Below are 22,395 nucleotides of genomic sequence, written 5' to 3' on the forward strand. Positions count from 1 at the left end.
GCTCGGTGAGAGGATTATATCTCCCAGATGGCCTGGGAATGCTTCAGGATCCCACAGATGAGTTGGTAAGTGTGGCTGGGGAAAGGGACATTTGAGCCTCATTGCTAAGACTGTTGCCTCCACAATCTGGTTTGGGATAAGCAGTGGAAAATTAATTAATGAATGTGTGTGTGCAAGCATATATTTCATTAATATCCCATTTGATAAATGAAGTCTATTCTGTTTCTTTGCTTATTCCCATTATGCTTTCCAAAACACAATGGACAGTTTAGGTTATTCTTTTCTAAAGTAACTAAATTGCCCTTTTACTTAACTCTTTTAGGGCAGATGTCGACTTTGTCAACACAAGGGGTTGAGGCTGAATGCGGCCAGGGGTAATCAGCTGTAAACAGTCACAAAACTCGATATCACATTTTAGTTCAACTCTCTTTGCTATAAGGAAAGTTAGCTTTGTTGGTCTGACCAAGATTCCCTGCGTTCACTTGAGAAGTGAAAAGCAAACAACGGCAAAAAAGGCATCAACATCTGGCAAGTGAGTGAAGCAAATGTGCAAAGCAAAATACTCTGTGGACTCTGACTTGTCGGACTCTGATTTTGATTCCAGTGATCTGGGGCCTCATGTATAAACGGTGCATACGCACAGAAATGTTGCGTACGAACGTTTCCACGCTCAAATCGCGATGTATAAAACCTAAACTTGGCGTAAAGCCACGCACTTTTCCACGGTACCTCATGCCCTGGTGTACGCAATTTCTCCGCTCGGTTTTGCAGACTGGTGGCACCCAGTGTCAAAGCAGTGCTACTGTTCCTGTGTGGTCACCCTTTCTTTCTTAGACCCACATTCCTGACGCGGCTTTATAAATACACTGAAACTAACTGCATATTGTTTATTAGTGTAATGCATCTGATTGTAATTAACCTGCAGCAATATAATGGTCCGGGGAATAGCCATAGTATTCCAAATACCATAACTGCTTTAGCGTTGTTACTCTCAATGCATCTTCTTCTTCTTTCAGCTGCTCCCGTTAAGGGATGCCACAGCAGATCATCTTTTTCCATATTACTCTCACTGCACTACTCGGAGTATTTATATCACTGTATCTGAGTGGGGAATCACAGCAGCAGCTGATCGGAAAGAGAATTATCGGTATACAGCATGAAGCAGACGCTGACTCAGCCACGGCAAAACGTTTCCAAGACTTCCCTGTACAGACTTCGCGGTTTAGAAAAAGTTTCATCCCAAGAAATATAAACGCACTAAATCAGTCCATCAAGTGCTCCTTGTAGAACTGTTTGGACTTACAATCACCAGACTGTAAACTTGGGATACAGTTATAATATTGCACAACCTGCGCCACTTTATAAAGAGCGTATTTACATATGATGACGATATCATTTTTAAGATGAAATGCAGCAAAATATGTTGATTATATTATACAGATAAAACTTTAACTTCATTTAAATAATCTGTATTGTTAATAATTAAACATGTGAGGACACGGTGCCACAGCGCTAGTTAGTTCATGGATTATTCCTGCATTGCGTTGTATTCTTGCTTGTGCTGACGCGACACTGGAAGGATAGACAGATAGAATAATTAAACATGTACTACGAAGATATTTCAATGTTCCTTAAAAGTTTTGAAGAATCTGCGTTCTAAGCTTACAGATGGCTTCACGTCTATTACAGAGCTGATTGTGTGGCGATTGGGTATTTGGAGAAAGAAAAGTAAGGACAGGAATTGGAGGTTAGTACGTTTGAAAGAGACAGTACTGCTGCAATAAATTATTTCATCAAAGGTCGCGCATGGCGCAGCAAGCCTCTTGCGTGAGACATGAACAAGCACTGCGCCACTGTGTTCCCATGTTTAATAACGTGCTTTAACTCCTATCATCATGAAAAAGATTTCACGTATACATCTCAGTATTTTAATTATTCAGAGAGCTGTAATATCACAAATGTAATGGATTCTGTGTCCTGTCAGAGAAAAAGAAAGCCCGTTTAAGAAGCAGGTAGTGATTCACACACACAGCACATAGAAGATCAAATACAGAACAAAGCATTTAATGTGCTACTTTAGTTACAATGGGATTTGAGAAACTAGTAAATTAAACGATTTTAAGATGAAGTTTATGATGTTCTACTTTAATGGCAAAATAAACTACGTGATTAAAGTGGAAATTTCAAGATTAAAGTTGACATTTTGTGCTTTTTTCCCCACTGTGTGCCTATTTTTTTTGCCTGTACCCTAATAAGCTTTCATATGACACTCAGACGGTGGGCTACGACTTGCCTTTTCACGGTGACTTTGATATGTGATTTCTTTTTTATTTCGGGCACTGTGCGACTTTGTGAACTTGAGCTTTCGAGCTTCTCCGACAGTCTGTCACTTGATCAACTTGATTTTGTTGATTATACCACTGTTTAAACCAACAAATAGTACGTTTTTCCTTTGCCTCCATTTGGTATTCGCTGAAATTCTTATATTTTCCCCCGTGCTTTTCCCATTGTCTTTTCACAGAAGGCTGAGCTTAAGGGCTATTTATATTGATTTGCATATTCAAAGAGGCATAATTCTGGGAGGAGTTGGGGCGGGACAGAAGGCGCGTGCACGTGCGTGGAGGACTGCCACTTACAATAACAAGAGGTACAAACCAGATTGTGTTGCACTGCAATAACTGCCGCCCACTGTGTAAAGATAGCCTGGCAGGCGGTTACTACTGCCACCAGAAATGGCGAACAGGTGGCAAGAGCAGCCACTACACCAGCAACAGAAATTTTATATTGTTTTGTGTGTGACACCATTGCTTTGTGTGCTTTTCAGAAAACTGAGCTTTTTGGAAAAAATATTCAGCCCTGGGAGAAAAGGGGAAAAAAATAACCAGCCCTAAAAGAGTTAATTTTTACACAGCCTACATATTATTTTTACCTGAGTAGTTACCCCATCATATAATTTTACATAAGTAAATATTTGACAAAGTAACAATTTTTTAATACTCTTTAAACCCACAATTAACAAGACAGCTTCATAGTTCTGGGTTTGAATTTTGATCCAGGCTCTGCTTATACACTATTTGCACAATGTCCTTGTACTTGAAGACATTTCTTTCAGGTACTCCAGTTTTGATGTTTGTGAGTTTGAGCATATTCTGCAATAAACTTGTACCCAGTGCTGCAGACAGAGTCACTTGCTCCACACAACCATGAACTAATTAAGCAGATTTGAAAGTGGATGTAGGGATAGGGTTGTCAGACATTCCTTATATATGGGACATGTCTCATATTTGATCATTTTGTCCCCTGTCCCATACTGACCTTTCAGGGACACCCAAATGTCCTGTATTTAGTTCATTTTCAAATTTCGTAATAAAAATATATTTTTACTACCTTCTTACGGTACTTAGTTGTAACTTTATAAGTAATTATACTTTCTTTTCACAGATTCTCTTGATGAAAATAACCCAAATGTAACGAGGCAACTAGTGTTTGCTGCCTGTTTGCAACTTGTTCAGTTGTTATGGTTGGCTGAGGACCACAACGCTGTTACTGTTTGGCTCTCCAGCCACACAGCTGTGCAGTTCTGTATCAGCACTTCAACATACAGTGTCAACAAAGTGTGTTGTTACTACTTTCCACGGCCCACTTTTTTTCTAACTGCCTGTATTAAATAATAATCATTTTCTCTGCTGTCTGTATTAAACAAATATTTTCAAACTAGTCATTTAGCCCGTTACAATAACGGGCACTAGAACAGTAGTGCATAAACATTAGTAGGAACAGTCTATATTAATTGGCAAGGGACTTTGATCTCATTCTTTTTGTTGGTCGTATTTTTCTTTCTTTCAGCCTTTCTTTTGTTGATGTTTACTTGCTGAGCTGACCGTTCTTCGTGGGCTGCCACCGTGTATTGTGTGTCTTTAATTTTCTGTGACAGTAATACTGTCTTGTACGGCTCTATTCAATAAGGGCGCGTAGATACTTTCGTTCAAATGGCTCTGGAATATGTGAAGAGCAACAGGTGCAGATCTTTATTTACGCGCGCCTTTATTTGCTGCGCCCAATTGAGGTCGTCCTTTTGAGGCTCGCCTTTTTGTGCTCGCCCTTATTGAAGGATACCGTCTTGTACGTCCGCTGGCTTGTACGTCCATAATATACGTCCGTACGTCCATAATATACCTTTAATATTCTCTGGCGGTAATACAGGCGTGCACGTCAGTAATATGCCTTTAATCTCCTCTGACAGTAATACTGGCTTGTATGTGGCTGTAATATGCGTCACTGTATTGTGTACCTTTAATTTCCTCTCGCAGTAATACTGGTTTGTATTTCCGTAAAACGCCTCTAACTTTCTCTGACAGTAATATCGCGCATAGCACCGTGCCCCGTGCATGCGCACTTCACCAGAAGACACCCACACACGGACACCTGGACGCACATAGGGATTTTATATATATAGATAATTTCACTTTTACAAAAAATTTTTTTTAGTGTGTATTAAATAATTTTCAAATGATTTTACTTTTGTTTTCCAACTTATGTCTCTACTTTTATATAATATATTGGTCTGGGTGTGTAGGGGGCATGTATAAATTTATATATATAGTAATATACAGAGATCCCGTATTTCTAATTTTCTAATCTGGCAACCCTATGTAAGGATGAACTGATAAATATCAACAACGAACTCCTAGGCTACTTATTTATTTCATTTTCTTATTAAAATATTCAAGCATCAATGCTATTAAAGTACATCATTACTGAATTCCTAACAGAATTAGGAAACATTGTATATTTTATTTTGACCTTAAAATTGGACTTCTTTTCTTCCATTTTAGTTTCTGTTATCATATATTTCTTTAACTTTTTTGTGCATTTTTTTTAAATGTGTTTACATTTAAATTTTTTTGTGTGTGTTTTGACCCATCTCTTCATTCTGTGTTATTTCAGCACTGGACACAGCACTCAAGCAAATCCACCCCCCTTTTCTAATTTTACTATTTCTTTTTTTCTTCAATTTAATTGCCACTGAGGAGTTTATTGGCCAAAATCTCTTAATTACAATTGAACAAATGCTGACAACAAACAAGCTCACAATACCGCTGTAGAAGGTTTTAAGTTATGGACAAGTGACAGGATACAAGTGAGAGTGTGCAAAAAGAAACACTTATTTAACAAAAAGGAAAGGGGCATTACTTTGGGTGTTTACTTTCATACAATTGAGAAATGGATCAGCCCCACACCAAGATTTATTAAGTAAATGCTAAAATTTAAATAATACAGTAAAAAGAGCCATAAATTAAGGCATTATGATTGACTTTGTTCATTTGAAATTCAAAATATCGGTTTGTGGTGTTAAATATGCAAACAGTTTATGTAGAGTTTGCAAGGGCATGCCATTCTGAATAGCACATGTTTTTGAAGAATTATATTTACTTGGAAAGCTTTCTTCATTTCAAATACTGAAGGTCACTACATTTTCATGATTCTTATCGTCTCACATGGCAGGTCACTGTGATTAATGCATTATTTGGTTTTTAGAACACTAACACTAGAATAATCTACACGAAAACAAACCATGCAGCTAAACAAGGCTCACCAATAATATCCAATAACTTCTTCCAAAATAACATCAAGTCTAGTTTTGAATGTTCCTGAAGTCCTACTGTCTAACTCACTACTTTGTAGCTTATTCCATGTGTCTATGGTTCTCTGTGTAAAGAACAACTAATGGTTGTGTGAAATTTACCCGTAACAAATTTCCAACTGTGTCCCCATGTTCTTGATGAACTAATTTTAAAATATTAGTCTTGACAGACTGTACTAATTCCCTTCATAATTTTAAACACTTCAATCATATCTCCACTTAATATTATTTTGCTTAAACTGAATAGGCTAGGTTATTTTAATCTTTCCTCGTAATTCATCCCCAGTATCCCTGGAATCAGCCTAGTTTCTCTTCTGTAGACTTTTTCTGGCGCTGCTATGATCTTTTTGTAGCATGGAGACCAAAACTTTGCACAGTACTCCAGATGAGGCTTCACCAGTGTGTTATAAATCTTCAACATAACCTCCTTGGACTTGTACTCCACACATCATGCTATATAACCTAACATTCTGTTATTCTTCTTAATGGTTTCTGGACATTGTTTGGCAGTTGATAGTGTTAAGTCCAATATGATATACATATTAAAAAGAGCAGCAGCCCTAGCACTGACCCCTGTGAAACACTATTCTTAACAGATCCTCACACCATAATCCTCTGCTTCCTATGACTGCGTCAATTTTGCATCAATCAAAAACAACACCCTGAACTCCCACTTCTTTTATTTTGATGCCTAAACTCTGAGATGGCACCTTATCAAATGCTTTCTGAAAGTCAAGATAAATAATAGCATATGCCCCACTTTGATTATATTCTCTTGTTGCTTCCTCATTCAATTCCACCCTGTTGGTAAAACATGACCTCCCTCTTCTTAACCCATGCTGACTGTTCAGTAAAACTCCTGTTCTTGCTATTTGCTGCTCAATCTTATCCAAAATAATTTCTTCTATTAATTTACCTGTGATACTCATTAAACATACTGGCATATAGCTGCTTGGATATGCCTGGCTACCCGTTTTGTATAACAGGATAATATTTGTCATTTTCCAGTCCTTTAGAATTTCCCCTGCTTGCAGTGACTTCCTAAAAATGTGAATCATGGGTTTATGTACAGTATGTACTCAGTACCCTCCTTAAGAACTCTAGTCTTCATGATTTGTTTGATTTCATCCTATTTAATCTGAACAGTACTTCTCCCTCTATAATTTACAAATCACTCAGTACCTCTTTAGTAGTCCCTTTTACTGCTGGGAAATTATCTACTTCCTCACATGTGAAGAACTCTGAAAAATTTAAGTTTAGAGCATGTGCTATTTCACTGTCTGTATTTTTTAATTCTCCTTTACTATTCCTGAGGCACTCCACCTCTTCCTTGACTGTTCTTTTACTGCTAAAATACTGAAAGAATCTCTTTGGGTCATCGTTTGCCTTATCTGTTATATTCCTCTCTAACTGCCTCATTAATTTTTTTCTTAATAGTAGCCCTCTTGTTCTCATATGCCCTATGATTCACATTGGAGTTATTAATCTTATAAACATTACACAGCTCTTCTTTCCTTTGCAGCTTCTTTTTCAACTCTTTATTATCCCTCTGCTCAGTTTTTTTAATTTCCTACTAATTCCAAATTTAGCCAGGTACCTGTCCTGCATTATATGCAAAACGTTCTTAAACTTGTTCCACTGCTCCTTGACTGTCTCCACACTTAAAAGCTTATCCCAGTCTGTCCTCCTTAGATTTGCCTCATCTGCTCAAAATTTGCCATATGAAAGTTAAACTTAATAGTTTTAGTCTTTGCATCCACACTCTTCCAAAACACAGAGAACTGTATTAAATTGTGGTCACTTGATCGTAACAGTTCAAATCACCACTACACCCTCAATTCTATCTTGATTATTACAAAATACTAAATCTAGACAGGCTTCACCCCGCACTGGGTGTGTTAACATAACGTGTTAAAAACAGACAAAAATAGTCTAAAAACTCTTGTACTCTGGTATTTGCAAGGTTATCTCAGGTAATATTTAGGTAAAGTCCCGTGTCTATAATATCCCCCGTAAACCTGCCTTTTTAATATTAATAAAAAGACGTGCATTGAAATTACTGTCTGCATTAGGCAGTCTATGGGTGGGCAGGGGTGGGCAATGTCGTTCCTGGAGAGCCGCAGTATGTGCAGGTTTTTGTTCCAACCCAGTTCCTTAACGAGAACTCAATTATTGCTGATGAAGCACATATTGCTTAAGTGACATTTTAATGCTTCATTTTAGTGGTCTCGCTTGTTAAGGTTCTCCAACCTTAATTGCTTATTTCAATCTTAAACTGCTGCATTCAGTGTTTTAATTGCTCCTTATTAGCAATAAGATGTAAAAGACAAAGCAGCCAGCAGTTCTCCAGCTAGCTTTTTTCCAATTACATCTGTGTATGTTCGTCATGCACTGTTTGATTTAATAAAACACTTAATAGAAAAATGTGACAGACTGAAAATGATCTGTTTTAGGCTTCAAATCATTTGGATGATATCCTTGGAAAGGAAAAAAATCTACGATATAATAGCCTTACATTGCACAGACTAAGAAGCCATAAAATTAAATAAGGTCTGAGATTGGCAATGATTGGTTTCTAATTAAGCAATTGGGTTGGAATGAAAACCTGTAGCCACTGCGGCTCACCAGGACCGACATTGCCTACCCCTGGTCTAGGGGGTTGAATACTTTTTCAACCCACTGTAACAGCTTACTTCAGAAGGCTTGAAGTCTAATTTAAAAACATAACATGTTTGGAACATAAACCTGTATGCACAAGGGGACCCCACAACTAAGTTTGAGAACCACTAGACTAGAGTAATAATGAACTGTGCACTTCATTTTAAATCTAATGCAACATTATTAGGTTATGGTGTCTTGTTTTAAGCCTGTTAAAATCAGTTAAACATTTTTGGTAAAATATTATGGGCCTTATAAATTCTACACATACAGCCCCGTTCTAAATCCGCCACAGCTTCTGGTCTACATTGGGTATATATAGTGTTATTTTTTTGTACTCAACAAATCTGAGTTTGACACCCCTTTATTAGACTACCCTCTATTATGTTTTAACTTTATGGATGGGTTTTTTACTTTCTCAAATATAAAGTATAGGGAAAGTATTGTAATCGTTCCAAAATTCGCTATCGAGATTTTCATGAATCTTGATGTTTTAGACCTCCCTGACTTTCTCGTGTACAAAGTATGGGGAAAGTATTGAAATCTTCCAAAAATTCCATTTTGAGATTTTGATGAATCTCGATGTTTTAGACATCTAGAGGCCCTAAAATACCATTTTTCAAATTATGCCTGTATGTCTGTGTGTGTGTGTGTGTATGTATGTAACACGATAACTTCAGTACACTTTCACTTAGTTTCAACCGCATTTTGCATACAAGTAATTGGTACAAAATGGATATTTCTGCTTACAGGAAGTGGTACCTTTATTTTTTATTCATGCAGCTGCAGAGTCCCGATTTATTCAACTTTACTTTTATAATAATTGTTCAATATATTATTAATTTGTTTTGTTGTTGATGGTTCTTTTAATGTACCATAATATAAAAATATTCAATCATTGTCTTGCGGTTTTACTGGTCAAATATACATCTTCATATCTGAGTATTCGAGAAATTCTAGGGGAAACCACTCCTGATTTTTTTACTTTAATCCCATAAAGGACATTGTACACTAACAGTATTAATTAAATTTAATTAAATCTGACCTTACAAAAGATAACTCAACTTTGACTGAATTATGTGTTATGCAGTTTAGTATAATATATTGTTTATCAGCAATGTCTTCATCAAGGAGAAAAATTCATGTAAACAACAAGGCAAAAGCAAAAAACCAAATAATGACATAAAGTTGATTTTACTGCAGTGAAATCAGATACTCACACAAGACATTACAGCTGCTTGCTTCATTAACTAAAAAAACAGCAAACTACCAGCTACTGTAGGAAGTAGTTCATGCATACTTGTAGAATGTTTCTGGTACTGTCACATAAAATATGATTACAATATGTTTTTAATTGTTTAGGTTCAAAAAATAAACAAAATATCACACAACTAATTATTGGAAATGAGTAATGAGTAAAGGCAAGTGAATTGTGAAACACAAGAAAACACTAATTAGTTGGACTATCAAAATAAATATTTTCTCTCAAATTTCAAAATGTAAAATAATGAGATATAATTCATCCATTGATAGAGTTTCAAGTTTAAAAGGTATAAACAAGCAGAATTTTCATTCCATTCAGTCAGAAAGAGCTTTCATAATTAGGAAGAGGGCATTAAAATGACAAGGTTCACAGAACTATAATGAATCAGACCAGCCCTATACAGGCATTTGCAAATCAAAAAACAACACTTTCAGGTTTTGCAGAAATGTCAAGTTCAGTTATTAAAACCATAATTACTCAAACAACTAACAAAAAAAAATATTTTTCCAATTATATTCATGACAGTTCATGTAAAGGCATTTCTGTTTGTAGGCAAAATTTCTCACCTTTCTACAAAATACAGTAATTTTTGAAGCTTTCTCATGGTCTGCAAAACCATTTTTCATTTTACCTACAAACATCAGTGACATGCAATTGCCAAGTGCAGAAAACTACAAAAAGTATAAATATCTACGGTAAACGTACCAGGGTAGAAATCTTTTTAAATACAGCAATTATAAAAGTACCTACTTTTCCATAAAACAATTTTAATTCAAAATGTAACTTATTCCTATAAAATTCTACTTTTAACAACAGCATGTACTATAAAAAAATAAGAAAAAAATATCACAATGTGACATACATAAATGCAAATGTGTACATGAACATTTTGAATAATATCCAAAACTGTACTTTAAATGTTAAAAAAAAAAAACCTGACAAACTCAGACCTTGCCCCAGTTGGGTTTACTTGTAGCATTTCCTTCTAAGCAAGTTTGTACAATTAGCTTTTTTAATTAGTATTTAATGAAGGGTAGTATATTTTTAGTTTGTTCTACCTGTAAGAGCCAGTCCTTATAAATGTATTTTTAATGGTAAATTTACATAAGTGTTTTCTTTATTTAAAAAGAACGTAAGTTTCACATAGCCACACAGATAATTGATGATTATGTTTTATCCTCTATAAGCTAATATGTTAATTTACACCACACATGTGAATAGCAGCTCAATTCAGTCATGATTTGTAAGGTTATGGATTCTTTCCAAACAACAGCTGGCACAACACAGAAACCAGCCCTGAGCAGGCCACCAGTTCAACATGCTCACACTTAGCCAATTTCAAATCATCAAATTAACCTTACACTCACACCAGTTTTTGAGGATGCTGGAGGAAAACCCCCACAGACATGGGAAGAGCTATGCAAAACTCCACACAGAGCAATGACCGAGATTTGAACAAAAAAAAAGATTGTGTGGCAGGGAATTACATGAATAGTGAATCTGATAATCAATAATGCCCTCTATGAGAAGCAAAATACTATGTAATATTGCCAACAAAAAGAATCCCTTCCTGTTTACCTAACATGTGTAACGAAAGAGTTTTACACTGGTCTCCATCCTTTCAGTAAGAGTTGAGCTAATGCAGGTATATAAGGACCTCAGCATTTCCATGGACAGAAACTCGACTGGACCGCAAGCACAGAAGCCATTTAGGGACCGAGTTGAAGTGGCTCAAAGTCCATTGATATGAGTGAAATATTTCAGCCTTACATTCTACTAGGAAACAATCAAAACCTCAGTCCTTGAAGAAACTTGGTTCTCACGTGGCTCACGAAACACAGTACTGCCGAGGATGCTGCCACCTTTGTCCGTGCAAATAGTCAGCCTTTCCAGTGTGCTTCACTGCCATCAGATATCACTGCAGTTCTTTTTCTGGTAGATATGCTGCATGCTCCACATCACCCATGTCACATGTGGCCCACAACACCACTCGCTAAAAGAAGGAACTAAAGCCCAATAATGTGGCGGAGAAAGCCCACAGCTCCAATTCTTTGGTGAAGTACAATTTTCTGTTGCATTAAGAGTGTATGACTCGTGCTTGCGATGAAAACAACAGGTCAACCTGTGTAAGATGCTTCACTGTGAGGTAGACACTGCCATGGTCATTTTTCCAGTCAGCAATGCTGTGTGCCCGTATGGCAACTATTTTCCTCTCAGCTAGAACATTGTGGCCACGCCGCTGCTTGCTTTGAGAAGGACCCAAAGCACAATTACGTGATGGAGGTAACCTACAATTTTTGTGTTGTGTTACATGTATGTCATAAGCTGTTTATTAAGACCAAGCTCAAAGTTCAAGGCCCAGTGATTGTAATTTTTTGCATCACAGATAGACAACCCTTGGTATTTTATACATACAGTTAGATAAGTCCATGGCTGCAAGCGAGGCCATTTTTACGCAGTAGTAAATTAGGACTCATAGAGAAAGAACAGAAGATGCCAACAGACTTAAGTTAAGTAGGAAGGCTGCCTCTATTCTGAGCACTAGCCTGGACTCTCTGGAGGCAAAGAAAATGATTCTGAGTTTACTGCTAGCTTTTATTAACAGTGCCTCACATTTTCTGAACAACATTTTGGTCAACTCACTTTGCACCTCCAATACAAGTTTAAGTCTACTGTGGCACACCAGACAGCACTGCCAAAGGCTCTTTATTTATTTATTTAATTTTTACTAGCCACCATCAATCTTTCAACATACCCTCTGTCTAGATAATGCTTTTGTTTCACTTTAATATAACATGATCAGGCCCTTTTAATTCAGCTTATTAGGGAAGAGCTAGACAGGATAGGGTGCCAATCCATATAATGGCCTACTCACACACATTGTACACATCCCCCCACCAAATTCATGGGTGGCCATCTGTGCTGGGTAGAAGAGTGATTCTTTTCTTACTACCTCGGCTTTGTTCCCGACCTATACAAATGATATTTGGACAACTGTGTTGGTGCCGCCTTCATTAATGATTTTACTGGTTTCCATCCATCTCCCAATGTTTACGGACAAGGATTCTACCACAACTCTACCATTTTTAGATAATCAGTCCTTTTGTCAGCTTTCCAGGAGTTAAAATCTCTATCTATTACAAGCCACTGTCTCACACAGTTATCTTCTTTACAGCTCCTCCCTTTCCTCACAAACTAAAAACTCTCTACATCTTTGACATTTCCTTAGATTCTGCCATCTCTTAGTGTAATAAAGCACTTAGAATGAGGAGTTTCTTCATTGATAAAGATACCCTTCTCATATTTTGGACAGGTCCCTCAATCACAACAAGAGCAGACCTTGTAACATCAACTCTAAGATGAAACCGTATAATGAAATCCATGTCCCGCTGGTCATCTCATTCCACCCCATTCTGAAGACTGAACCTTCCACAGGAGGCATTTATCCAAACTATCCCTTGATCTCCTTCCATCAACCACCTAACCTATGCAAGGGTCTCATCCACAGCTCACTTCACAGAGATGAGTCTCTTTCCTCACCGGGCTCTTTGCGGTGTAACAGGAGATGCTGTGTCATCAGGCTCTATGGGGTGTAAGAGGAGATGTTGGTGATACATTTGCAAGTGACACAGCAATACCCTTATATCTGGTCCCTCCGAGAAATTTAACATAAAACAATGGGCCTCTTACCAGTATAAAAATCTTAATTTACAGCATTTCTTGTAGGACGTGTAAAGCCATCTATACTGGTGAAAAAGTGTGATGGTTGCAGACCATTTCTGAGAGTATGTTTGAGTCACTAAAATTAAAGATCTTACAATTTATATCTGTGGCCACAATGATCTGTTTGTGTTCTTTCACAGAGCTTTAAAGGCAAGACTGAACACAAAACTGAAGTAGCTAACCTCATTCTCAGGCTGGGACCACATATTTCTACAGGTATTAATAACCAACTAACATTTTAATCTCTCCATCTTCTCTAATGGCAGCTTTTTCTCTCCTCCTCTCGCCTTTTCTACTTTCATCTACCCTGGCTTTGTTTCCCGGTTCCCCTTATGTTACCTACTATTTCATTTCCACTTACACACCTGATGAAAGCTATACAACCAAACAAAATGTGCCAAGTATTTATCTATCTATTACATTCTTTCCATTTCAGACTAGATAGAACTTTTTTCCTTTTGCAGATGCACGCTGACACAGCCCTACAAAAAACTCCATCAGATTATACTGATTTCACTGTTGTGACATGACTGCATTCTATGAAGTTTTCCGTATAGTTTTGTATGTAGACCCGAGTGCTTTTAATATGTGTAGGTTGATGGAATACTACACAGTTTCCCTGGACTCAGTTAAGCCGTTTATTTATCTATATGTAAGTGTTTTCTTGTAACAGCTGCACTGCAATTGTCAGAAATGCTCAGTTACCCCACTTGTTGACTCCTGTATTCCTAGTTTCACAGACATAAGCTGAGCGGAACCTTCAATTACTTTGCCACTAATATGTTACGTTACTATGAAAACACCCAAGCCCAGTTAACGCATTTATTTGCCTACTGTTTCATCAAATACCAAAAATTCAGAGAAACACTCGATCTGACTGGGACATTTCCCCTAGTCGACCAGTTTCTAAAACTATGCAGCATGGCCGAATGACATTTCTCTCTCCTTTCTGCGATAAGTAAATCGTGACGATGTCTTTTTATCTCCTAGTGAAGTCGTACAATGGCTTTATTTATGGTGCATCCATTGCTTACCTCCTGCTAATTTGGGAATCTTCCCAATTCTGCTAGTGACTTCAGCTGTCAACGTTCCAAAATCCTGCTCGTATGTTTCGAAATCCGATGACATGTTTTAATTGTAATAATATACAGCTGTTACTGAACTGCACTAAAAAGTAGCTTAAAATGTGGATTGCTCAGACAATATTCAGCTGGCCACTTCCTAATAGTGAAACCTCAAACTCCGTCCGATGCGGAAACTAAAACCTGAGCACTTAGGGTCCTAGGGAAGGGAAAAGGGTACGCAACCAACGAAGAGAGAAACAAGAATGCGAAGCAAAAGTGGCTTATAATGTAATTGAATTCGACGGGGTAACTGTGGACGGCAAACATAAGAGAAACAGACTGTCCTGAACGCACAAGTCGTTATTTGTTCAGTTCCGCAGGTTAGATCGATTGTGCCCGTTCTTCCCAGTGAAGTTCGTGCGCAGTTTGGAGATAATCAGCACCGGAGCAGTGGGCGAAGGACAATTTGTAAGATGATCAACACTGGAGCAATGGTTGAAGCCGATCACAAATCATGTGTTTGTTTTTCAGTGGTCATTACATCTTGCGCCGTTAGATTCGTTATTTTATTATTCACCAGTCATACTTCAAAACAAGGAAAACAAGACTTTACCGGGGTTTTTCAGTTTGCTGGTTTTCCTTTTCAGGTTTACTATACTGTAATAAAAACTCATATTTTCTTTCATGTCTGCCGTTTGTTTAAGTAATTTGCGTAGTTTGGGAAGTGTGAGCGTATGCGCGAACGTTCCGTGCTGTGTATTGGATTTCTGTCCACGATTGCTTCCTACTTTTTTGCTAGTTTTGCTAATAGTCTATACATAAAATATTTGAGTTTGATGGTCTGTACAGCAACCTTACGACTTGTGGTTAGAAACTGTCCTTAAACTACTGGTGGGACTGCGGATGGTCCTGTGTCGTTTTCCATCAACGAGGGGTAAATGAGGATTTTTAATTCTTTTGTTTGCTTTTCAAAGACATGGTGTGTTATGTGGCCTGAACCATATCCCTGGCCCTTCACTACATTCTGCAAGACTCAGAACAAAATACAAGGTAATTACAATTCCTAACAGCTAATAATAGTTAGACAAAAGTTCACCAAACAAGAGAGTCTTTAAATGCTTCTTAAACACGCTGAGCAAGTCAAATACTCTTGTGGAGGTTGAAAGCTCATTCCACTATCAAGGAACTACACATGAAAAGAATGTGGATTGGGTTTGATGTCACACAAAGGTGGGCATCACCAGATGATCTTGAGCTAAGCAGGTGCTATACCAGGATGTGGTGCTGCTAGTGAGTATGGACTCTACTATGCACCTGTATATGTTTGCGCCAACAGATGGAGAAACCGGAGCTGTCCTCGAATGTCTAATAAAGTAGAGGTGCTGGTGAGCCTTTTTGAATAGAGCTGAAATGTATTGTGTCCACTTCAATTCACTTACAGTCACTTCAAGAAATGTTAAAGTGCTCACTCTTCCAACAGCATCCTATATAATGTCTCAGTGTGGTTTACCTTCTTCCTGCAGTCTATGACGAGCTACTTGTTTTTGTTTACATTAAGGGTTGTTGTGTTGACACCATCAAGTCTGAAATCCATGCCCAAGTAGAAGCAGATTTTTGAATGTACCAACTCTGTTGCAAATCTGATAAAAGCACATTTTATGTGTAATGAATAAACATTAATTTAAATGAAAATGTAAGCATACAGGAATCTATTTCTATAAATATATTATAATTGCTTACTTTTTCTGTTTAGAAACAATGTACTAAAGTTTTAAAAAAATAGATTGTATTACTCAGTTTTATTGATGAGGTACTTAGATTCCAACCCATCTTAGATGAGCTTCATCCTTTCTTTTCCCCCATTACAGAAATTCTTTCTTTAACACCCTTGTCACTTTTTATTTATATTATTGCAGTTCCATTTTCAAGGGTATTCCTGTGTAAACTCTTCATAATTTTTTAAAATTCTGCTGTTAGGTTTGGTCTGTTTCAGAATTGTTTAAAACATGAACCCAGCTGGCTTGACTTCACCAGCTTCCTGTGTCACATCATTATTACCTTCAAAACTGTAATTTCAATATATCAAATATGTTAACATCATTGCTAGTCTTGCTCCAGCATATCAGATACCTGAGGTTCTTTCACAATAGTGAATGTTTCTTTATTTTTGTGACTCCTGTTCTTTAGAACTGTCTGTAGCTCATCATTAGTGATCACATTCAAATTAACTAAAAGCGACCTTTCTGGTTTGTATTTTAAATGGCTATACAATCCATCTATCCATGACCTATATAGTCCAGTGCAGAGTCGTGAGGGCCTTAGTTTGTCCCAGGCAACACTGGGCCGGTAGGCCAGAACCAAACCCAGGATAATGTACCTGTCCATTATATACCAGACTCATCACACACGCTTACACACTACTTTATACACTGATGGACTCTTTTGCACTGATGGAGTTGGTAAACGTTTGCATCAATGTACATCTGCAAGAGAAAAAATATAAAGTAAATGTTACCTTCTGTACTAAAAAAAAATGGAAAAGAAAGTTATAGACACAGTATGGGCTCCCACACTTGAAAATTACAAACATGATATGTTGTGTCTGTAACTTTCTTTTCTATTTTTTTTCAGCATGTATATAACCTTTACCTACAGGGTATACAGACAAAGCACAGTGTTGATAATCTTCTTTTTCTGCTTTTTAAGAGTGTAAATAACTATTTTATTAACAATGTGGAAAATGCATATTATTGCCCCGGACAATTCCCCACCTTTGACTCAGTACAATATGTGACCCTGAACTATATTATGATCTCTGAAGCCTCACAGGCACACTTGAGAATACTCATCTGTCACAAATTACTACTGACACTCTTCTCCACCGGATCCACCCTGCCTGCACTCTCTTCTTCACCTCCCTTCCACACTCCCTGTTACTCTGTACTGTTGATCCCAAGTATTTAAACTCATCCACACTCACCAACTCTACTCCCTGCATCCTCACCATTCCTCTGACCTCCCTCTAATTCACACACATGTATTCTGTCTTGGTCTTACTGACCTTCACTCCTATCCTCTCTAGAGCATATCTCTACCTCTTCAGTGTTTCCTCAACCTGCTCCTTACTCTCACTACAGATCACAATGTCATCAGCAAACATCATAGTCCAAGGAGACTCCTGTCTAATCTCATCTGTTAACCTGTCCATCATCATTGCATATACGAGAGAGCTCAGAGCCAATCTTTGACGTAGTCCCAACTCCATCTTAAACACATCCGTCACTCCTACCGCAGACTTCACCACTGTCATATTTCCCTCTTACATATCCTGTACCACTCTTACATGCTGCTCTGCCACTCCCGACTTCCTCATACAATACCACAACTCCTCTCTAGGCACCCTGTCATATACGAGGGCAATCCCAAAAGTAAGGTCTCCAAAGCGGTAGGGACGTAGAGAAACTGTTCGTACGGCTGTTGGCCACACTGTTGTGATTGGTGCTTCCTCCACTCCCAAACAAGCATGTGCGGCTTCGCTGGGATGCTCAGTCTTGGCTTGGCAGCCCTTGAAAATGGAACTCCCATTGAACACTACCTCCAAGTGCAAAGTTCGCACAGGAGACCGTCAATTTCTGACGAGACAGTCGAGGAGGTTGAGGAAAACATGCGTAAAGATCGGCGGTTGGAACTTCATCACCCACCCACCCTATAGTCCGGACTTGGCACCCAGTGACTACCACCTGTTCCCTAAGTTGAAAGAACATTTGTCTGGAAGGCGATTCTGCTCCAATGAAGAGGTGAAAGATGAGGTTCAACGCTTCCTGAAGGACATGGCGGCAAGCTGGTATGACGTGGGCATTCTAAAACTACCACAGCGTCTACAAAAATGCATCGACTGAAATGGCAATTATGTAGAAAAATAAAAGTCTTTAACCTTTAAAATGATGTAAACATTATAGAAAATAAACGGTTGTTTGTATTTCTAAAAAAATAGAAGACCTTACTTTTGGGATTGCCCTCGTACTTTCTCTAGGTCCACAAAGACACAATGCAGCTCCTTCTGGCCTTCTCTATACTTCTCCTTCAAACCCTCAGAGCAAACATCACATCTGTAGTGCTCTTTCCCAGCATGAAACCATACTGCTGCTCACTAATCATCACCTCCCTTCTTAACCTAGCTTTCGCTACTCTTTCCCATAACTTCCTGCTGTGGCTGATCAATTTTATGCCTCTATTGTTACTACAGTTCTGCACATCACCGTTATTCTTAAAAATCAGTTCCAGTACACTTCTTCTCCACCCCTCAGGCATCCTCTCACTTTCCAAGTTTGCATTAAACAATGTGGTTAAAAACTCCACTGTCATCTCTCTTAAACACCTCCATGATTTCACAGGTATGTGATCTGGACCAACAGCCCTCCAATTCTTCATCCACTTCATAACTGTCCTTACTTTCTCTTTCCTAATCCATTGCACTTCCTGGTTCATTATCCTCACATCATCCAACCTTCTGTATCTCTCATTCTCTTCATTCATCAGCCTCTCAAAAGTATTCTTTCCATCTCCTCAACACACTCTCCTCACTTGTGAGTATGCTTCCATCATTATCTTTTATCACCCTAACTTGCTGTTCAGCTCAGTCCCTCTGTCTAGGCAATTGGTACAGGTCCTTTTCTCCTCCTTAGTGTCCAACCTCTCATAAAACTCATCATACTCCTTTTCTTTAGCCTTCGCTGTTAACCCAGGCCTTGACCAATCCAGTATGGAAATCTGTATTGTCCACATATTAATCTGGAAAAATTTTACACCGATATCCTTCCTGACATGACCCTCCCATTTATCCGGGCTTGGGACCAGTGCAAAGAAACATACTGGTTTCTGAGTCCTTCATGGCTGGGTACATTAATAGAATTTTTATTTAACATTAATAGAATTTTAAATATGTGATAAAATAATAACAAAACACATCTTAATGTACAGTAAAAGAGTTAACAATAGGACATCATATAGTTCCAGACACTTTCTTTATTCAAGATGCATGTGAAAAAAGCTCCTCCTTAGTTTATCTGAAGTAGCAACAGCATTTACCTGACCACTGCACAGAAAAGAGGCTTTTTTTAGAATGGCTGGTATCATTGATGATTTTCTTTAATCTGGTCCAATATTGCTTGGTGTAGATGTCCTCAAAGTTAGGGAGTGCACATCCAGTGATGCGTTCAGCTTACTGTATTACTCTCTACACAGCTTAGCTGTTCTGGTGCCTGCTGTTCCCAAACCAGGCAGTAATACTACCTGTCAGCATTCTTTCAATGCTGAATGTGTAGAAGTTCTTTAGTATTTGGGAGGGCAGCCTGAAATCCCTGAGGCGTCAGATGTGGTAAAGACGTTGTAATGCCTACTTTACCAAGGTGTAGGTGGGTTTAGACTGGGTTAGGTCGTCTGTAATGTGGACACTATGGTATCTGACCCACCCTTTCCACCTGGGTACTTTTAATTCTGAAGGGTTTGTAGTGACTCTGCTGTTTTCCCCCAAAGTCACCAATCAGCTCTTTGTTTTGCTGACATTCAGAAGTACACTGATTGTGACTCTGAACTCCCTTCAGGCCTACCACAGCTCTGTTATCAGCAAACTTGGCAATGATGTTGGAGTCGTGCAGCTGTTCAGACATGTGTAGAGCAAGTACAGCAGAGGACTCAAAAAACAAACTTGTGGAGCACCTGTGATGAGAGTGAGGGTTAATGAAGTGTGCCAACCCAATCCAACCACCTGGAGTCTGCCTGTAAGAAAGTTAAAAATCCAGCCACACAATAAAGTGCTCAGACATAGGTTCCTGATCTTGTTGATGAGCTTAGAGGGGATTACTGAGATAAATGCAGAGCTATAGTCTATAAATAGCATTCTCACATGATTCCCTCTCTCATTGTTCAGGTGGGGCTGTATTGTACAAAGGAAAGGTGAAGGTATCCTCTGTGGATCTACTGGAGTGATATGCAGATTTTACTGGATCCAGTTCTTTTGGCAGAGAAGATCATATGTGATTTTTGACTAGCCTCTCAAAGCACTTAATTGCAATAGACATTAGTGTGAAGGGACAATAGTCATTCAGACACCCTGGATTTGCTTTTGTAGAACAAATGGTGGATCTTTTAAAGCATCTTGGAATAAGAAGAAATTAAATATTTCCATGAACACTGGGGCAAGCCAATCAACACAGATCTTGAAAACACATCCTAGAAGGCCATCTGGATCTGCTGCCCTCCTGGTGTTTACAAAGAGCTCTCCTTACATCTTGTTCTGACAAAGATAGCTGTTTCCTCACTGAGCAGTTCTCCCACCGCAGATGTGCTGGACTGCTGGCTACAGTTATCAGCATTCACATCAAAATGCACATAGAAGTTATTAAGCTTGTCTGCCATTGAGTTGTTGGAACTCACTGTGTTGGGAGCAGTTGCTTTATAAAACACATTCAGATGTGGTGTTGACAGTTATTCTGACATAACTCTTTATGTGACTCTCTGGCTAACGGATCTGAGCTAGTAACTTGAAGGTTGCCAGTTTGAATCCTAGCAGTGACAGAAGGAAAACTACTCTGTCAAGCCCATAATCTGCAATTGCTCCAGGGGCACTTTACAAACAGCTGAACATGCACTCTCACCCCAAAACTCTGTGGAGAGTAAATTGAGGTATGCAAAAACATGACAAATTCCTAATACAAGAAATTGTATATGGTGAATAAAGGATTAAAAATTAAAAAAAAAAACAAATCAGTGGAAATCAAGTTTCCAGGGTAAAGTAAACAAAACTGTTGTACAGACTCACACACAGAAGTGAGAGGCAGCAATGCAGGAAATTATTGTATTTTTAATCAGCAAAAATGATGACCTATCTATTATTTTATATGTGCTTAGTCCTATTTGGCATTAACAGAGTTGGAGTTATGGCAGGAATGCACACAAGACTCTACCCTAGGTTTGTCAGCCTACCTCCAAGCATGTTTACTTATTAATTCACACACTTCTGTAATTCAAATGGCCTATTACTTTTACAGATTGTGTTTAGACTGTGAAATGAAACCAAAGATCCCAAAGGCTGAGCACACAATTTGTAAGCAGTCAGCTTCAGTTTACCTGCCACAATTCTAATAAATTATTCATGTTTTGCATTAATGTTGTGATTTCCTATTGCAGTTATAATTGTGCCGTCAATCTGTGTTCTCTACTGCCGAAATAAAATTATGCATTATCATCTTTGTTTTAGAAGTAATTACCTACTGTACAAAGACATTCCAAGGCAGGAACCAACACTGGACAGGATGCCAGTCCATTACAGGAATATTCACTTATGCATTAGAGTTCTTAATTAACCTACTGTAACTTAAGGCATTGGAGTAAAACAGAGATACATGGGGAAAAGATAGAGCTAAAAAATAGAGCTAAACTTTAAAAAAGTGGTGAGGAAGCCTTCTGCTGTTATGCACCTAAATATGGAACAGCTTACCGATAGATATTCACCAGGCTAATATGACAGAGCACTTTAAAAAACTGCAAAAAAAAAACATTATTTTAACATGGCTTCTCATAGCTTCATTTTAGTGTAATCTTGATATTCTGTATATGCATTTAAATATCATTTTTATTATGGCTCCGCAATCAATACTAACTCCTGCTTTCTCTGATGTTCTTTTTCTGGTTTTCTGTGGTGCTGATCTACACCACCACCACCTGATCAAAGCACCATGCAATCCTTACATTGATGGATTGAAGGGCCAGAGGTCCACATGACCATCATCATCTAATTCTTCCACGTGAAGCCTAAAAAACAATGAGGGCTGATTTAGATCATTTATGTTAGGTAGAATGCCCAGTGGGGACTAGGTGGTCTCGTGGCCTTAGAACCCCTACAGATTTTGTTTTTTTTTTTTTTCCTCCAGCCCTCTGGAGTTTTTTTTTTTGTTTGGTTTCTCTATCCACCAGACCATTGGACCTTACATTATTCATTGTTACTTAGTACTACCTAATCTTATTTTTATATTTTTATTTTT

The 22,395-nt window shown here is 38.1% G+C and overlaps 2 protein-coding genes across 5 annotated transcripts in view; one reads left to right on the forward strand and one right to left on the reverse strand.

The window, feature by feature from the left end:
- vti1a (vesicle transport through interaction with t-SNAREs 1A) overlaps nt 1-14,562 on the reverse strand; it is a 508,387-nt gene extending 493,825 nt beyond the window's left edge. For both annotated transcript variants that reach the window (XM_051922191.1, XM_051922192.1), the window contains exon 1: nt 14,324-14,562. In XM_051922191.1, coding sequence (XP_051778151.1) covers nt 14,324-14,417 — 94 coding nt within the window. In that variant the 5' untranslated portion in view covers nt 14,418-14,562. The remainder of the gene's footprint in view (nt 1-14,323) is intronic.
- The window catches only part of zdhhc6 (zinc finger DHHC-type palmitoyltransferase 6), a 129,369-nt gene that overhangs the window by 37,023 nt on the left and 69,951 nt on the right, over nt 1-22,395 (forward strand). The window lies entirely within an intron of this gene.

This window comes from Erpetoichthys calabaricus, chromosome 2 (genome assembly GCF_900747795.2).
Source record: "Erpetoichthys calabaricus chromosome 2, fErpCal1.3, whole genome shotgun sequence".
Lineage (NCBI taxonomy): Eukaryota > Metazoa > Chordata > Cladistia > Polypteriformes > Polypteridae > Erpetoichthys > Erpetoichthys calabaricus.